The 19520-nt window shown below is 51.1% G+C and overlaps 1 protein-coding gene across 1 annotated transcript in view; it reads right to left on the bottom strand.

The window, feature by feature from the left end:
- Positions 1-19520, bottom strand: part of DACH1 (dachshund family transcription factor 1) — a 168907-nt gene that overhangs the window by 26261 nt on the left and 123126 nt on the right. Inside the window, exons 7-8 of the mRNA XM_078602693.1 lie at positions 15940-16066; positions 15128-15253 (exon numbers count right to left, since the gene is read on the bottom strand). Of these exons, the coding sequence (XP_078458819.1) occupies positions 15128-15253; positions 15940-16066 (253 nt within the window). The remainder of the gene's footprint in view (positions 1-15127; positions 15254-15939; positions 16067-19520) is intronic.

Raw genomic sequence — 19520 nt, forward strand, 5'->3', positions numbered from 1 at the left:
ACGAAGGGAGTGGGCGACCAGCACCACACCCGGCCGGCCTTCGTAAACCTGAGTGACGATGTTTATACACCGCCGCACAAAGGTATGTATTTAAGTGGCTGAGTCGCCCTAGGGGAGGCCCAGGACCGATTCAGGTAATCGCAACTGACGCACGTCGGATCTAGGTCGAATTCGGGTCGCAGGGGCCCATTGCGGAGTGTGCTAACCGCTTGACGAGCTCTCTACAAATGCACGCACGCAGTGTCCATGTGGGAGTTGTTTCCTCCCTTTGCTGCCCATCTTCTCCTGCTAAGATTGCCCCAGTGGCTTAAGTTATCACCAGCTGTGCACACGTCTTCTTAATGTCCGATTAAGGAAAACCTAATTTTTATTAAAGGATTTTAATGCGTACCTACGGAAGAAAGAAAAAATAATAATTTGTTCATTTGGGCTTGTTTATTATTTTCAACATTAGTTATTTATTTGTGTGTGTGTGGAGGGGGGGGGGTGGTTTCCCCACTGTCGTTAATTTGACTTTGCCAATAAGAGCGAGTGGCGGTGAGCGCACGGGAGGCGATAGCTGCCAGATAAAACCAAAACGCTCCCGACCACCTCTCTCGCCTGGTCGAAACCCATCGGTCGGCGGGCCCGAGCGGGGGAAAAACAAAGCGGCTGAAGTTAAACAACAAAGCGTGAAAAAATATATTCGACGCGCGTTTTATTGGAATTAGCAAAGATCAGTGTTTTGGAGAAAAAAAACAGCGCCCCCCCCCCCCCCCCCCCCTTTGTCATCGTCAATTTCAAGTGCGGCCGGGAAGGCCCGCACCGCGGCTATCAGCACGTTCTAAATGGTGTCAGCGCGGCAAGCAATTTTATATCAGGAAATTACATTCTTCCCGACAAACGACCTCGCGCATTGTCGCTGTTTGACACATTGCAACGGGGCCCACATTAATTTGATAAAGAATTTACCATCTTAATTGGAAAAGTTAATAATTAAATTGCTTTATGAAGGAGAAATCAATATTTTGACCTTAAGTGTCAGCCGGAGTTTAAACATTTCCAACAACATCCAAGAAAGTTTGCTCGGCTGTCTGAGCAGGGGCAGGGGGGTAGGGGGGGTGAGGGTGGGGGTGGGGTGGGGTGGGGTGGGGGTGGGGTGGGGGTGGGGGGCTTGGACGGTTGGTGGTTGGGGGGTACTTTTTCTGGGTCTGGCTTGCCTCAAATCTCACAACGCCACACCTCTCCCTAACTTTCGTGACATCTCCGAACAGCCCCTCAAAACTTTTCTTGATTTATTTTTGTGACCTTACCGCTGCGTGGGTTTTCACGCTTGCGCTGCCGTGCAGCTGCCCGTTGTGTTTTCTGGTCGTGCCGCAACGTATTGTCGGGTCACAACATTTTCGTTGTACAGTAATTTAGATTTCTGAAGAAGCTGTTGGAGTGCGAAGCGAAACATCGGACAACGCTGCCCAAACCCGAAAACCCATCTGACAGCTGCACAGCTCACAATCGCGAAAACCTAACGCAGTGGTGTGCCATGAAGAAGGCCCATTTACCGAAACGTCGCCTATAATATACTGTTAAGGCCACACACGCAGTGTTGATACTGATGAACGCATTCCGTTTTTTGTTGTTAGCGGTGCTTGTGCGCCACTGCCAACGCAGCAGCAGCAACAGCAGCAGCATCACCAAATAAATTACGAATTAATACAGAGATGGCAATCCAACACACACACCCACAAAAAACCCTGAAACCTTGTTTAGGACATCAAACATCAGACACCACAGCCACACCACAGCACTCATCAGAGGTGACCTCTGGCTCTGTCCGTTTTTTTTTAAACAGTGGAGGTGGCGGCTGTGGCGTTGTTGTGGGTCTTTTTTATTGTGTTTTGTCTAAAAATACTAATTTTATTTCACCCCCCCCCCCCCCCCCCCGTATCCCAGCAGATTTCCCGCGGCCGTGTTTGCGCGCAGCATTAGTCGGAGTGCATTGGAGAGGATGTTCGCTAATTAACGCGCTGCGTCTGCCAGCGCTCGGCGATCGCTTTAATCTATCGTGTTTTTCCTTCGCCCGGTCGGATAAACAAATTAAGGGAAGGATTTGACATTTCCTCGTCAGGGCCCCCTCTCTCACTCGGGCTGCGACGGTCGCGCGACGAACCGCCACCACAGCAACAACAACAATAGAGGAGATGCGAAGCTTGAAACCGCACCTCCGATTCGCAAGGTTGGCTACGTACGGTGCGTAAGAAGTTCAATATACATACACGTAAATGATGACGAACGCCACTCGACCTCCTCCTCCTCCACCCTCCTCCCTCTCGCCCCCAAACCCTCCCGCAAAAAACACACGTCCGCATCTGCGCGGTCTATCAAACGGCGCGTCTCACACACGCAACGCCAAAGGAGAATCAAGTCGCGGCCAAAGCGATTTCCTGCTCGAGTGACCAAATGAGACATCGGTGGCTCGACTCCCTTATTCACAGCCCCGACAGTGGTGGAAATTCCACGTTCCTATGTCGGGGGTGAGTTTGTCCGCAGGACAACAGCTGTTGGCTTCCTCCCGCACATGGTGGTGGTCATTCTGTTGACCCGACAGCGATCATGGGGCTTGTCACCTCCCCTCACCAATCGAGATTCCAACTCGGATTTTAAACGATTATTGGGAGCCGCTTGCACTCCCACTGAAACACCAGGCCAGACGATTAAATGATCCAAACCGCCCCCAACAACGACACGTCTCAGAAGAAGTGGGAGTTATCCGCACTTTACCCTACCACACGGAGACCTGCCAAATGACCGACTGTGATGTACTCATTTATACTGCTGGGTGGACAGAGGGGGTTTCAACTGGCGCACAGGGTGATGGGTATGGAAGATGCAACCCCTACGTTGCAAGTCCAGTCTGGACATCTGTCAAGAAGAGCTTAACAGCTCATCGGATTTCTCGAGAATAAATAATCTGATTCTCATTGTCTGCTGACCATGATTACACCACGGCACTAGGAACCCTACAAAAGGCTGTCTCACCAATAAGAGCGACAATGTTTGTAAAACACTCCCACCCTGTTGATGTGTTCTTGCTTCCCGTCAACGTGACCAGTGCTACAAAGGATCGGGCAAAAAGCGCAGCGGATCCCGGAACACACGGGACATACAAAACACAGGGAACACGTGAAACACACACACGGGACACACAAAACCCAGGGAACACACGAAACACACACACGGAACACACAAAACACACGGAACACTCACTGTCTGGATCTCCGAAAACACGGAACACTCTGGCAGTGTTCTACAAGTGAGCGGTTCTTGGGTACAGGTTCGGCCCCCCTCCTCGTTCATCGAGGATAAGAAGAGTTCTACCGCACTGTGATCACATGACGGTCTGCGCAGCTCTTGCTGGCTACTGACTCAGTGCCGAGCGGCTGAGCCGGCTGCTGTGCGTGCGCCGCTCTGTGTCGACAGGTTCCGTCGTCAGCACCAGAAGCGTTCGCTTGACGTGGCATTGGAATACTCTACCACGGCTTGGGTGTCTCTTAGCTACATCTAGACACGTGGCGTGGGTGTCTCTTAGCTACACCTAGACACGTGGCGTGGGTGACTCTTAGCTACATCTAGACACGTGGCGTGGGTGACTCTTAGCTACATCTAGACACGTGGTGTGAGTGACTCTTAGCTACATCTAGACACGTGGTGTGGGTGACTCTTAGCTACATCTAGACACGTGGTGTGGGTGACTCTTAGCTACATCTAGACACGTGGTGTGAGTGACTCTTAGCTACATCTAGACACGTGGTGTGGGTGACTCTTAGCTACATCTAGACACGTGGCGTGGGTGACTCTTAGCTACATCTAGACACGTGGTGTGGGTGTCTCTTAGCTACACCTAGACACGTGGCGTGGGTGTCTTTTAGCTACATCTAGACACGTGGCGTGGGTGACTCTTAGCTACATCTAGACACGTGGTGTGGGTGACTCTTAGCTACATCTAGACACGTGGTGTGAGTGACTCTTAGCTACATCTAGACACGTGGTGTGGGTGACTCTTAGCTACATCTAGACACGTGGTGTGGGTGTCTCTTAGCTACATCTAGACACGTGGTGTGGGTGACTCTTAGCTACATCTAGACACGTGGTGTGGGTGACTCTTAGCTACATCTAGACACGTGGTGTGGGTGACTCTTAGCTACATCTAGACACGTGGTGTGGGTGTCTCTTAGCTACATCTAGACACGTGGTGTGGGTGACTCTTAGCTACATCTAGACACGTGGTGTGGGTGACTCTTAGCTACATCTAGACACGTGGTGTGGGTGACTCTTAGCTACATCTAGACACGTGGTGTGGGTGACTCTTAGCTACATCTAGACACGTGGTGTGGGTGACTCTTAGCTACATCTAGACACGTGGTGTGGGTGACTCTTAGCTACATCTAGACACGTGGTGTGGGTGACTCTTAGCAACATCTAGACACGTGGTATGGGTGTCTCTTAGCTACATCTAGACACGTGGTGTGGGTGACTCTTAGCTACATCTAGACACGTGGTGTGGGTGTCTCTTAGCTACATCTAGACACGTGGTGTGAGTATCCAGGCCAGCCACAACACGCAACAGCGGCAGAGCTCCTGTCAGTCACATCTCCAGGAACACATCCCCTATTTGTTGTTGTTGTTGGTGGTGGTTGTAGGACGACGTGTGTGGGGGGGTAGGTGGGGGTGGGGGGGGCAGAAGGGGAGAAAGAGAGGGGGGGCCTGCGTACATCAGGGCATTGCAAACGTAGCCGCTTCTCATTTGCACTTGTTAAATATTGACATCCTTGAGCCGGAGAGCAGCGCATTAACATGCGGGCGCGCGTGTTTTTAAAGCCGGTCACACACTGTGACACGTTAATGGATTCTGCTTGATGAATAAGGTTTTATGCCTTCCACTCTGCTGTCGCTGCTGAAATATAAATGGCTCAGGTTGACATTTAGGGCCACAGCGCAGGATCCTCATTCATTTTCATCTGGGCCCTCCCGAGCATAATACGACGACGTACACACACACACACGCGCAAACGCACGCGTGCGCTATGTCTGGGCGTGCGCACGCGTGCGTTTAATGCGTGCGTATATACACATGCACGCGGAAAACACACGCGCGCACACGCACGCACGTTCGCACGCACTCGCAAAAAAGAGCAAAGGCAGCAGGAACAACGGGAACGGGAGGTGGTCACGTGACGCGATGGCCACTTAAGTGCCCACACTCGCCCCACGGGCGTCAACTCAGCTCATTACCATCGGCAGCAGACTCATCATCAGCATCATCAGCATCGTCGCGGTCGTAACCATGTGCGCAGCGTCGGCAGAGCTACCAACTCGTGGAGGATTACTCGGACCAAGTCGCCCACAAACAGGAGCAATTACGTAACTGGGTAAAAACCATATACGCTTTCGTTCTTTCGGTAAAGTCACGTCGGTATAAAAATAAAATAAAATAAATCACGACGTTTCGGGCGCAACACAAGCGCCCGTCCGGATGACGTGACTTTACCGAAAGAACCAAAGAGTATGGATTCCTGCAGTCACGAAAGCTTCAAATCAAGATGGGTAAAACCCACTGACAATGATGGCAACATCGCCCTAACCCCCCCGCTGGCAGACCCTCACCCGTCTTCCGCGACAGCCATGTGCCCCCTTAAGAAGGGCACGGATACCATACGCGCTCGTTATATATTATAGTGTTAAAAGCGATCACCCCGTAGAGAGAGATCCCTGCCATAGCAATGTGGAATTTCCACCACTGGTGCAGGAATGTCATGGAAGATAAGCGCAGCCCCATCGCTCATGTGTGTGTGTGTGGTGGCAGTGAGGAGTGGTGGTGTAGCGGTTGGCGCGCTGTGCTACGAACCCGGCAACCCGGGTTTGATTCCCGCTCACGGCCAACACCACCAGTGACGATTACCTGAGCCGGTTCTGGGCCTCCCCTAGGCCGACTCAACCTCAAATGAGTACTTGGTGCAGTGTCTAAACATCACCACTGGGGAGACAAAGGGCGTGGTACTGGCTAGCCAGCCTCTCGTGTGCCGTGTCGGCCTTCATAGGTGCTCGCTAACAGCACTTTCCCCAACAGTCTGTTACAAGCTATACAAGGGATCTTTGTTTTTGGTGGCGGATGTGGTAGTAGCGGTTGGTGAATGACGCCGGCTGGGCTCAATGACACCCGTCTGCTCGCGACGTAACGTTGGTCTGTCCGCATTTATTCACCGTTTTGCGCTGTGGGAGTATTTTTTTATTATAAATATACATCGTCTGACAAAAGAGATCTCTCAAACGATCCAAACTCCAACCCCCCGCACCGCCACCACTGAATCGACGCGAGACGTCAGCTGTCCGCAATGAGAGCAACGCTAAACCTGTTGAGCGGCGTTGACAGCCTGACTGACAGACGGACGGACGGACAGAAAAAACGAAGGACCCGGCTCACTCGCTCGCTCGCTCAAACATCCCAACATCCCATTCCACTCAAGGTAATTGGCAGCGGTGCGGCTACGAACAAAGTACATCAGCGTGTAAGCGAGATAAATTGACACGGAACACTTTTTTTATTAATATTACTACTATTATTGTTACTTTACGCTGTGGCTTTTCTGATTCCACTCCCCCCCCCCACCAACCCCCCCCCCCCCCCTAAAAAAACTGGTCGCTTTCACACACACACACAAAACTCCCCTGCCGTCCTCGTTCGATTAATTTTCTGTCGAGTGCAATCATACCGTCCGTGTGATGCTGTCTGTCTGCATCGATCGGTGCCGGCTGCTGATAAGTGTATCGGTGGGGGGGGGGGGGGGTGCGTGGGGGAGGGAGGGGAGTCGTGGAGGGGGGGGGGGGCCCTGTCTCCCTGGTGTAAAGAGCGCGTGCACGCGGATGTCAATATACGACGGACGAAAGCTCAATTCTACCCCCAATGCCGTTTCATTCTGCCGCGCGTTCTTTAACCGTTCGCTCGGGGGAGTTGGGGTGAACAAGAGCGAAACAGACAGATGCACCCTCCTCGCCACACGGATGAGCATCATTATCATCGTCGTCGCTATCGTCATCAGTCATGATAAAGCCACTGCTGGATGAAGACCTCCGTCCCCCACCCCTACCCGCACCGAGCCGTTGTCGAATCTCAGTCCCTGCGATGTAGCGAATCCAATATCACACACAGCAGGGATGCGTCTGTGAAGTGTCAAACAGAATATCATGTTCATTTGTCCCTGAATCATCACGATCTTCAACCATGTTCAATCCACTGCTGGAAGAAGTCCTCTTCCAAGCCATCATCATCATCATCTCTCACGGTGCGAGTTATGCAACCAAACCGTCTGCACTTGAGCTGATTTCATCGCTCCGTCTCCACGGCCAATGTTCCTATGAGCTGTCAACAGTCTCAACTGCCGGCCATCATTCCCTTTTGTCCAAGATGTGTGCTGTGCAAGGCCACTAACGTGTTTGTTAACATTCGAAGGTGATGTTTCTAACCTGCATGGGTGACTTCTCGAATCCATGCGTCCCTCTCTCTGTCTCTCGGTGTAACTCCAAGCGTGCAGCATCTCGCCATGCTTCTTTGCGCACTTTTCAGCTTTCGTTCCACGTTCATGTCCGTGGAATTATCTACCCATCGACTCTCTACCCCTCCCCACCCCCCTCCCAAGTTCTTGTAACCTTGCTCAATTGAAGGAAGGCGTTAACTCTCAACCTATCACATCTTCAATGGTTGCTGCTTTTCGCTGGCTGCTCGGAATTTTGGGCCTATAAAATTTATGATCCATGCGTCACAGCCGGTATGACGTAGACTGGCTGAGACCTCTCTTCTTTGGGAGATTTATTTGGTGATGCTGGTGATGCTGCATTGGCAGTGGTGCACAAGCACAGTTAACAATAAAACACACAAACTCTACCTCTCTGGACCTCTCTCTACGTGCCGTGACTAGATGTGTCATTGCTCGAAACGTTGCCTATTGCGTACACGTTTCCTTTTTGTCGGGCCACAACAGTGCTACTGAGGAACGTGTTTTGAATATTCTTCGCTCACATTCCTACATTGTGAACAGCGGAACGGTCCACAACGGTGTTCTGGGGATCATTTTGGCACCTTGGCACATCCATCTCGCCATATTATTTCAAATAAACCAGTTCAGAGAAATATAGAGCACACAGATATAAAGTAGTGTTATGGATAAACCAGTTCATAGGATTGTAGGAATGTAGAGCACCAGGATATAGGATTATGTATAGACAATACCTTTTAATTTAGTGGTAGTGCCTTTACGCCAATAATGCCAACTCCGAGCTAACCTATCTACAGCAGTGTTCCGAAGAAAAAAACATCACGCGTTACATAAAGCCCTGATCAGTCTTATTATTATATTACAACGTGGCATGGATGAGCAACGGGGTCAAAATCAGGGTGGGAAAGGGGCCTTACCCGAGTGAAACTCACCGACTGGCTAAAAGGAAACCCGAGAAGAAAAAAAATACAATCGCGAATCTTGTTTTGGGCGACGGTAAAAAAAAAACGCAGATAAAACCACGCATCGCTTCCCACACTCGCCACGCTTCCTCTGCTCTCACTCAGCGAGTTACAAAATCAAATTACGTTGAAAACAACGTATAGGTTTAAACACACGCGCGCGCGCACACACGCACACAAATATAAATATATTACGCATGTATGCGTGCGTGCGTGCGTGCGCGTGTGTGCATGCGTGCCGCACAAATGATTGATTCACCCTATTTTGTAAATGGATACTGCATAGGCGATGTGTTTGGGCAAGCTTTCAGTTTTCTAAATTAACTGATGCAATAATGATGTATTTATTGTTTAGTTTTAGGGGACTGCACTTATTACAAGTCCTAACGGGCCGTTGTTTATAGCGCCTACTCGTTGTTGGTGATAGCCTTCATAATTTTACACTACCCTACCTGTCTCGCCCGCTCGTTCGCCTCCCCTCTTCGCTCCCTCAAACCCCCCCCACCCCCACCGATCCACCCGCACACTCTCGTCTGTGCACGGCATGTGTGCGGGCGCGTGGGGTAATTAATATTCGGGCATCATGAAGCTCTGCACTCAAGGTCAGTGCCGTTGTAAACTTGAATGTCACGCAAAGTCCGTGTGTTTGTGTCTCCCGCTTGACGCTCTGCATGTAAAAATTTGCCGTGGAGAGGGAGAGAGGGTGAAAGAGAGCGAGAGATAGAGAGGGAGAGAGAAGGGGAGAGAGAGGTGGTGGCTTTGGTAGGACGATACGACACGGGCTGGGCTAAGATTCGCGAGCGAGCGTGTACGTGAACCCTCGATATTAATTATCGTGCTGGCTTTAAAAAAAAAATTTTCACATTTTCAGGTCAACAGAATTGGGATGCAAAGGATCACCGTATCGGGTATTTTTACACAATTGCTGAGCACACGCCCAGAAAATGTCAAGCGGCGGTCCGCGACAATCAGCACTGTTCTGGAAGTTGTACTCGGTAAGAGCTTGAGGGCAAAGAGATGATGATGATGAGAAGAGGGAATCCCAGAGTGGAGCAGTTTGAGTGAAGAAGCAGTGTGTGGTGAGTGGGTGAGTAAGTAAGTGGGTGAGTGGGTACGTGAGAGGGTGTTGTTGTGTGTGACCTGTAGTGTGGTGGTTTAAAGTGTGGAGATAAGACGAAACACTCGAGTCTGGTGCAACATAGTCCTCAACCAACACGAGTGGAGGATTCGACAAGTGACGGTAATGGGAACAGCAACCACAATAGTAGCGATAGAAGAGTGACCAAGAGGTGACTGACTGCCGGTGACTAGAGTGACTGCAGTGGTATAGAGGGATGGATATATCTCCATATATATAAAAGGCAAAGTTGTGATTATGTGTGTCTGTTCAAAATGTTTAGTGTACTTCCCGACATGCAACAAACTTGAAATTTGCCATGTGGGTACTTTCCAGACTGTACACCATGCAAAAATTATAAAAATACACTTTAGTTTTTTTTTTTTGGGGGGGGGGGGGAGCTCAATAATGCATCTATTTTTTGCATGCCAAGTGAGCTGTGACGTCAAATCTGTCACGTGACCCGCTCATGTGGAAGCGTAACGCATTGTAGTGTAGCGCTTAGCGCGCTGCGATACGAATCCGGCGACCCGAGTTTGATTCCCGCTCACGGCCACCACCGGTGACGATTATTTCAACCAATCCTGGGCCTCCACTAGGTCGACTCAGCCTCAAACGAGTAACTGCTGTGGTGTGTGAACATCGCCACTGGGGAGACAAAGGTGGCCGGGCGTGGTGGATCCAAGTCCCGGGCGAAGCCGGGTGGGTACAGCTAGTAAATACATAAATAACCTAGTTGCGATCTAAAGCGGGAAAGATAAAAGGAAAGAGAGAAAATTGAAGGAAGAAATGAGAGCAATAATCACAGAGTACACAGGGGGGCTGGGTAAAGAGGATTGTGCTTGCAATGGGTTAACAGGCGTGGACAGCAGCAGGCCCTGCGTGAAAGACCCAAGAGGCTCCGTGGTGGCTCTTTGTATAAATTATATCAACATCACCGTTACCATCGTTATCATCAGATCAACCATGATCAATCCACTGCTGGATGAAGGCTTCCCCACACTGTCACCATGACTCAGGATCCCACCTGCTGATTTTCATCACTCAATTTCCTCGTCGGACGCGATATCATCATCCGGGCATATATATATAAATATAGTATATATTATACATACATGTACAATTTTTTTTGTTCTGTTTTACAATTCAAATATTCTAATCAAAACAGAAAAAGAAAAAAGTCTCCGAAAGAAATTCACTGAGAAGGGACATCGCACGGATTTGCTCGTCCGCATCGAAGGGCCATGGGCGGCTCAGCGGTAGAGCGAGCGGCTCGCCATCGGAAGGTTGCGAGTTCACGTCCCAGTTGGGAGGGGTTCAGAATCAGCCCCGTCGCCTCTCTGCAGACGACGACAACATGAGTAGTACCACTTTTGTGGGGAAGTTAACAGCGTTTGTCCTATGGATAGACTCATCCCCGCCGTAGAATTGCAGAATATCCAGCACTGAAATGTGAGATGACGCTCAGTTGAGCAGACAATCGCTTTACATATTGACAACAATCACCATCAATAACGCTGTGATGTTAAAGGAAACATAATATATAATAGGCAACGTTTCATGCAATGACCCTTATTCATATCACAGTGCCAACTCAGAAGATCCCTGGGTTTGATTGTCCGCACAAACCATGGCAGATGCGGATACCTGATGTCCAAATGGAAAATTTTCATATCTCCAGCGTGCAACTGCAGTCATCCAGAACAGACCGTACAACGTATAACGACGCAATGCCCGAATCCACAAATACGAAGGAGACATCACAGCAATTACACTCCGCTGCTCCTGGCGTTGTTATCTGGCTTGACCCCCTGAATGTGAAATTGTAGTTGCTGCTCTGCATCTACATCGGCCACACAAGAGAAGTAGATGTGCTAACATGAAGGGAAAATTGCCCAAAACATCATCTATTATATATTTTTCCTTTTTTTCCTTTTATGGTGTTGAGATTTCGTTTTGTTTTGTTGACTATGCTTGTGCACCACTACCAATGGAGCAGCAGCATCACCGAGTAATTGGTTAAAGTTTCAACGTCAACTTATTTGGGGGTCTATCTCACTACAGCCTCAGCACTGCAAGCACTGCAGGCACTGGGTTTGGGAGCCGCTAATCGGCGAGCGATTTATCCCACGCCGCCGTGCGATGCTGATCGCGTGGCGCGGAACCGTCACCACATCTTGTCATCTCGGCGTATTCGGTGCACGTGCGTGCGTGTGCATGTGTGTGCGTGCGTGTGTGTGCGCGTGGTGTGCATGCGCGCGTGTGTGTGCGATGTCTGAAACCCGAGAACGTGTCTCGCAAAATTTCATATTCTTCCCAAACTGTTCATTAATGCGATGATTTAAAATGTAATTTAATTTTCGGATGAAGTTGCGTGGATGTGAGTGGAGGGGTTTATTACAGCCAATTTGAGGCATAAGGACCGGGTCCTGTGCCAGGGTGGAAAAAAAATATACGTAATGAAGAACGGAGGGGAGGGGCAGAGGGGGTGGGGGGCGGGTGAGGGGGGGTCGACAGAAAAAAAGCAGAAAGAAAAGTTAATATGAAAAATCTCCGCTCTGATGTAGCAGCACAGACGAAGCTGTATCGCCACTAATCACTCATCCCGGGTCCCACGGTGCCCAGGACAAAATATTTATAACCACGCAACATTTGGTCTGGCTTGGATTTCAGTGTCTCTGCGGCCGTAAGTCATCTGTTCCGGTGGCCGATCTAAGGAGGTTTTTCCATTTCAAATGAAGCAAGGGACCAGAGGAGAAGGGCGGACGACTGCCCAACCCCATACCTCTCATCCCCGCCCCCGCACAGCTCCATCCCCTCTCGCGTGGCCCTGGTCTGTACCCACCCAACCCCCTCTGCCAAACCCCCTGCACTCTGCCAGCCTGTGCCCCCCTCCTACTGCCTCCACCCCCCCAGCCCCTCCCGCCACACACCCACCCCTGCCCCCATCGGTGCCACCCCGCGGCTCGTAACATCTGCTCGCCCGGGCGGCCCCACTCTAGACCGCTCGCCCCCATGCTCACCCCGCCCACTTGCCCACTCGCTCGCTCATCCGCTCGCCCGCTTGCTCACTCGATCGCGCACGCACACACACACACATGCATGCACGGGCACAAGCACACACCATCCCACCCTTAAAGGAAAAAAAGCAACCCCTAATTTGTGGTGCAATGCAGAGGTCGCCGGTCAGATTCGATCTCACGGCATGGCAACTGAAATGACGGTGCAAGTTTCTGAAATTCTCCACCCCTCTCCACCGACTCTGTCCACCCGGCAGTATAATTGAGTACAGTACACCACAGTTAATCAGCCGTGTGTGGTGGGGTAAAGTGGAGGCACTCCCACCTCCTGACAAGGCAGTTGCCAGATGGCGACAGAAGTAATGAGACTGTCAGAGTGGTCCTTGGAGGTCAGATGTAGATTGTATCCCATCTGAGGGGTCTGAAGTTCAAAGTTAAAGTTACAAATGTGTAGATCCAGAGACACGGGAACACCACAGGCAAAGCAGGAAGGCAGCCAGAACTGTCGCCAACAATTGCCCAAGCTCTGTCGCCCTCATTGGCACCACACTTTGCTGTCAAGCCTTCTCCTGGCGAGCCAGGGTATGGGGCACCTCGACGTTCACCCACGGTAAAGGAGTTACGCGACATCTGTGTGCGTGATCCGCCAACCCTCGCTGCCTCCACAGTGCTGAATTACAAGCAGCCACATGCATCATAAGCCGCCGTCGCCGCCGCGTGACGAAAGGGATCTAGCAGCAGGAGAGAAGCGATGGCCGGGTGTGGCGGCCTCAACGGCAAAGGGCCGTGACGACCTCTTGGACCTTGGCCTTAATAATTACGGAATGATCGCCGTAATTATCGTTAGTTCACCTTTGTTTGCTCCTTGGGCTCTTGCCATTTTGTTGGGGAAATATAAATGTCAAATGTCAGACAGAGGCATTTGATGAGACCGTTTATGCTTGGTTTTCACCGACACCCAACGACCCCCCCACTCACTCACCCACTCCCTGCCCCAGAGTCAAAGTCAAAAGTGGTTTCCTGTGCAAATGAGCAGTTGAAGGCATTGGTGCTCATATCCCATTCACCGCCCCTGCACAGCCTGTGCTGGAAATCCCACATTCCAAAGGCAGGGATTAGTCTATTCATCGGACAACCACCATTGACTTTCCCACAAGGTGAGGATGATGATGATGATCATAATAATAATAATGATTTAGAATAAATTGCCATTTGCCCCATTGTTACAGCACAAGGCTATCACAGCCACTGTGTTTCACTGATGGATACAGAGTACCAATAGAGAGCAGGATCGCTATTTGGTTTTACCAAAGCAAATAATTTGCAGTGTAATTCACGAATCTGTTCAAATGTGGACCATAACGGGGGCACACGATGGCCTGCTCTTGCGAATGACATCGGGGGGATCTCTCTAACGTCCGATGCGAGTGAAGCAGATGGCACGTGGTATTATTACTACGTTTAATACGACGCTGCGGTATTAACTGGGGCCGCTGCTGGATTCAAACCTTGAACCTCTGCGACAAGAGGCGAACATGCTGCCGCTGGGCCGCGTCCGTGCCCAAATGAATGCTGACTGCTGTCACGAGTCCTTGCGCTTGCCGCTGTCGTGAATTAAACACAACTTCACAATGAATTACAAACTAACCATTCTGTCACGACCACAGAATCACGCGAACCGTCCGTGCGTAACTTCATAACGGGCACTGCCGAGACCTGGGGACTACATCGGCTTCTATCGTCATCAATCACAGATTACTGTCATCGTCGTCGTCCTCATCGGCGATGTTCACTCCACTGCTGGATGAAGGCCTCCTCCCGCAAGCCATCGGCATTTCTTACGGTACTTGCGATGTAACAATCCCCCTAGCTCCAGCACGTGAGCCAATGTCATCCCTCCATCCCGTGGTGGGATGCGCTGCCACCAGAAACACCTCCCATACCTTCGCGCCTCCACCACTCGTCCACCGTCACGTGTACAAAAGTCCTTGAGGCAGCCCCGTGGCATCGAGTGAGGGGGGAGTGAGAGCAGGGGGGGTGGCCAGAGGAAGTTGAACCCCCCCCCCCACCACCACCCCACTGAAGGCTCAGCCTCCTATTCTAAACTCTTATAATCAAGTAACATGATAAGTATAATTAAGCAATGGGCATCTAAGCCATTGCAGTATCATGCCCGGCCTCCCCCCTTGAGTGTTTGTATGGCTCTCCCCCATCTTTATAAAAGCTCAGGCTACACGGCTGCCGCGACGTATAGTGCGTCGGTGAAGCGTGTGTGAGCAGGGCCAAATTACGTTTACGGGGGAGCCTGTTATAGTTTTTTGAAGGGGGTGCAGGGGACACACGCTTTGCTGAGGGTGTCTGCGCTGTGGTTTCCGTGCCTTCATCGCGGTTTGGCGAAGACACGGGGGTCACCCCCCACCCCGCCCCCACCCCCCCACAAACGGGACAGAAACGGCACACGCGCGCGGTGGCAACGAGCGGCGACGAGGAGCGGTGACTCACTCTGCTCGGCGAGGCCCCTGTCGTTGCCGTCGTGTTTGGCGTCGTCACGGGCATGGCTGCCGGGCCGCGGGGCCATGGCGGGGAGTGGCACAGGCCCCACGCACAGCCCATTCTGGTGCACGCCTCCTGCCACGCACGCACGCACCAACGCACACCCGTGCAAGGGCACACCTGTGTAGGGGCACACCTGCGTAAGAGCGCAACCCCGTGGGTAGGGACAAAACATCCGCACGATAGCCCCGTCTCTACGGGAAAAATACACTGGCACGAAGGGTGCAACTGCAGCGAGCGACCACGTGACCGCCCTCACTACGGACGTTCGTCATGAGATGTGGAGGCCAGTGCCTTTGTGACCGGGGTGAGATGTTCACCAGTATGAATGTGCGTGACCCAGGTGAGATGACGTCCGCTTGACCCAGAAAGGTTGTTCTCAAACACATTTGTTCCATAGGATCCCTTTGACGCATGAGAGAAGTTTATGACCCAGGTTAGATGTCAGGGTGACCCAGAATTAATGTCCGCTAGCACCCAGGTGACCCAGTAGAGGTGCCCGCTAGCACCCGCGTGACCCAGTAGATATGTCCACTAACACCCGCGTGACCCAGTAGCGGTGTCTGCTAGAGCACGTGTGACCGGGTGGATATGCCCGTGAGCACTCAAGTTACCTGGTTGAGGCACCCGCGAGCGGATATTCTGCTAGCACCCAGATGACCCTGTAGATATGCTTGCTAGGACCCACGTGATCCGTAGAATATGCCCACTAGCACCCAGGTTACCCGGTAGAGGGGCCCGTGTGCGCCCACGTGACCCACCGAGTCGCTCGATGGATCCGTGTGCGAGCGCTGGCGGGGAGCAGTGGCGTGGGGACGGGGGCTCCTCGGATCGCTGCCTCCGCATGGGGGACGGCTCGGGGGAGCTGTCCCTCTCCTCACTCCTCTCCTAGCGGGGGTCATGGTGTCCGGGTCAACAGGGAGGGATCCAGAGAGAGAGGGAGGGAAATAAGTGAGGTGTTATGATTGTAAGGGTCAGAGGTCAAACGCAAAGAGGTGGTGAAGGAAGGTGCAAAGAGACAAACAAGCACAAACACGCACGTTCCGAAAATGAAATCCCTTTCATAATCACGGAGAAACACTCGCCCGTGGGGTATGCGGATGCATGCCGCCGTGTAATTAAATAAAGACGTCCGACCAAATGCAGAGGAGGCTGATTTATGGGGCGCGTGGCGTGCGTGCGTGCGTGGCGGCTGCCCCCGTGATTTATCTGAGTGTGAACGCCCGAGCATCGCGCTGCAGCCACAACCAGTGCTGCAGAGGCGTGCGCGAGCGAGAAGAGGCATCGGGTGGGAGGGGGTGGAACTGACAGACAGATAGACAGACAGACACATGGAGGGACAAACAGACAGGTGGCTGGAATAATGGGTCAGATTGGCAGAGACACAAACGGAAAGATGAACGAGAGTGAAAGCCAGACCCTGCCTCTGCAGCCAATGCCAGTGACTTGAATTGAGGTTTGTGGTTGCGAGTAGAGGCATCAGAGGTGACACGGACAGATGGAGAGGCAGACCGGTTAGCAGACAGGTGCGCAAAAGGAAAGCAGACAGAAAGACATGCAGGCTAACAACAATAAAAAAAATTATATTCAGGCCAAGACGTGTAGAAATTTAATGACAAAGACAGACGCAGGTTGGATGGTAAACAATTAGAAAGTGAGACGGACACATTAGTAAGTAGACAGACCAGTAGGCCGACAGGCACACAGAGAGGCAAACCACAAGATAAATTGACGAGTTTACGTACACAGAGAGATATATATTAAGACAGATATGTGCATAGAAGTAGAAAGGCAGATACATAGACAAACAAGCAGGCAGACAAGTAACCATACATGTTGGCAGATATAGATACATAGATACAAAACCAAACACATGAAGAGACAGGCGAACAGTCCGATAGACAGACAAGACAGCCAGCTGGTCAGACAGACATTCAGCTAGACAGCCAGATGACACTTGTGCCGACACTTGGACAGGCAGACAGGCGTTCTGCTCGCGCCGTGTGCACTGTGATGTTTTAATTCGCAGCCTCTAATTAATCACAGGTTCGCTACGTGGAGGGGAGGCAAGGGGAGGGCCCTGCACAGATCCATCTGGCACCACATTTGCCATCCGTCCGTTCGTCCGTTCGTCCGTCCGTTCATTTGTTCGCTCGCTCACTCGTCCATTCGTCTGCGTACACGCGTTGTTCGCCTAAGTGTTTCTGGAGCGGCTCGGTACACCGTGAGAACGTGTCGCTTCCAATGAGCTCGTCGCCCGCTCACGTGCTGCCACGATCGGACGCGTTATAATACCCGCCATCGCGCAGTAATGGCCCCCTTCACTTGAGAGATGTGACAAATGCACGCCGCCGAGCCTAAACGGATTACGGCCGAGGCCGTCCGTGATCTACGATTGGCTCCTCGCGATACACCGCAGCCGATTTAATCTTGTTTACCGAAAAAAAATAAACAAAAAAGATAAATACATTCCATCCACCCACCACCGTCAACCGCTACCACCCCACCCCACAACCGTAACCCAGCTTATAAGAGTCTAATCATCACACGCCCAGCCTCCCCCATGGAAGGAAGCCTGAAAAAAAAACAAGAAACGCAAAGTGATAGCTCTTAACGGGTAAACAAGAACGGAATTAAATATGAGCGAAGACGAGCCATTTGTCACCCGTGCCAATATTTGCCGCAGACAAGGCTGTCAATAGCGGCATTTTTTTGGCTGACTCAGGCCACAGATACTGCTGATGTGCCCACTCCATCAAGGATGGCTGTGCCACGCGGCATACCAATTATAGATCACCCGCGCTCCTTTGATGTCATCCGCGGGAAAGAAAACGCCGCATCTTTGTCCGGTTCCGTTTGTTTTTTTATTAAATCATTGGCGTTAGGCGCGCATTGATTTGATTTTCTTTCTATCCACCACACGCCTAACCACCCCCCACACCCCCCACTGAACCCCACCCCACCGTTCCCCACACACCCACCACCCTAAAGTTCTTCCTGTTTGTTTGCCGCTTTGTTGTTGTAGCGGTTGTTGTTGTTGTGTGCTGCAGCTGTCAATAATTTGCTGATGTGGCTGGGTGACATACATCGTGAAACAAGGAGCCACACGCACACACCGACAACAAAACCAGATGATCACGCAGCGGCCTGCAATGTTTACAGCTGAGATACAATACGATTAACAATCATCCGGTGCAGCAGTAACAGCTGTGACCAATCCGCTGCTGGATGATGACCCCCACCCCCAAACCGTCGCCATCTCCCACAGTCCTGCGGTGCAACAATCCAGCACACGAGCCCATCAGAACATGGCTCACGAAATATTATCGCGAAGGATATATTATTCATGCGTCCGTTAAAGATGTAATTCTTGACCGTTAAGAAAAGTGGGCACATCGGCTAGACGAGAGGACGGCTGGTGGGCGAGAATAACTACTGAGTGGCGGCCAAAGGAGAGTTTGCGGCCAAAGAAGACAGCCAGCGGGGAGATGGGATTCGATGGGACTGGCTCATGTACAAGTGCAGGGCCGACTACTGAATCGCAGAACTAAGAGGGGACCGCCACAGCTTGGGAAGGCATTTGTCCAGCAGGAGATTGATCACAGCTGATGATTAAGGCATTCTCAACATCGTGAAAGCGATGGGGGAGAGAGTAAAAAGACTGAATGCACGTGCACTGGTGGGAGACGAGTAGAGGCTTTAGAATCAAATATATATTTCTCAAATTTATCGCTATTATTTTAGTGAGGTGTCTATAAATGGATTGCCGTGTTATAATCTTTAAAACAACTGACAGCCCACACATCCTGTGGACGTGACTGTCCATCCCTCCCTCCTGCCTGCCAGCAAAACAGTTTTCTAATAGAGTAATATTATTATAATATAATTTTCATCTTAATTATTGTTACTGAACGGATGCAATGCGTCAAGACACCACGTCCCCTGAGGAGATGGAGCAATGGAATCGGTTGATATGCAGGTTCTATGCGGATTGTTACATTCCGATTGGTGTTTTTGCACTCCTATCGGTTTTGTATTGTTACATTATGGGACCTCGCTTGCCAGTATCAAAATTTCAGAATAGGTTTTACCCCCCCCCCTCTCTTACCTATATGGCCTCTTGATACAAGCACCCCTTTTGCCCACTTCAGCAGTTGTTTCTCGCTGTGGTTGTCCCACCTGATGACGGACGCTTGTGTTGCACCCGAAACGTCGTGATTTAATTGATTTTATTTTATACCTACGTGACTTTACCGAAAGAACCAAAGAGTAATAAAACAGGTGTTAAGATGTTAAAACACCAAACTGAAACCTTTTGCAAGGAATCATGTCCGCATTAACC

This window comes from Lampetra planeri, chromosome 19 (genome assembly GCF_965212315.1).
Source record: "Lampetra planeri chromosome 19, kcLamPlan1.2.h2, whole genome shotgun sequence".
NCBI lineage: Eukaryota > Metazoa > Chordata > Hyperoartia > Petromyzontiformes > Petromyzontidae > Lampetra > Lampetra planeri.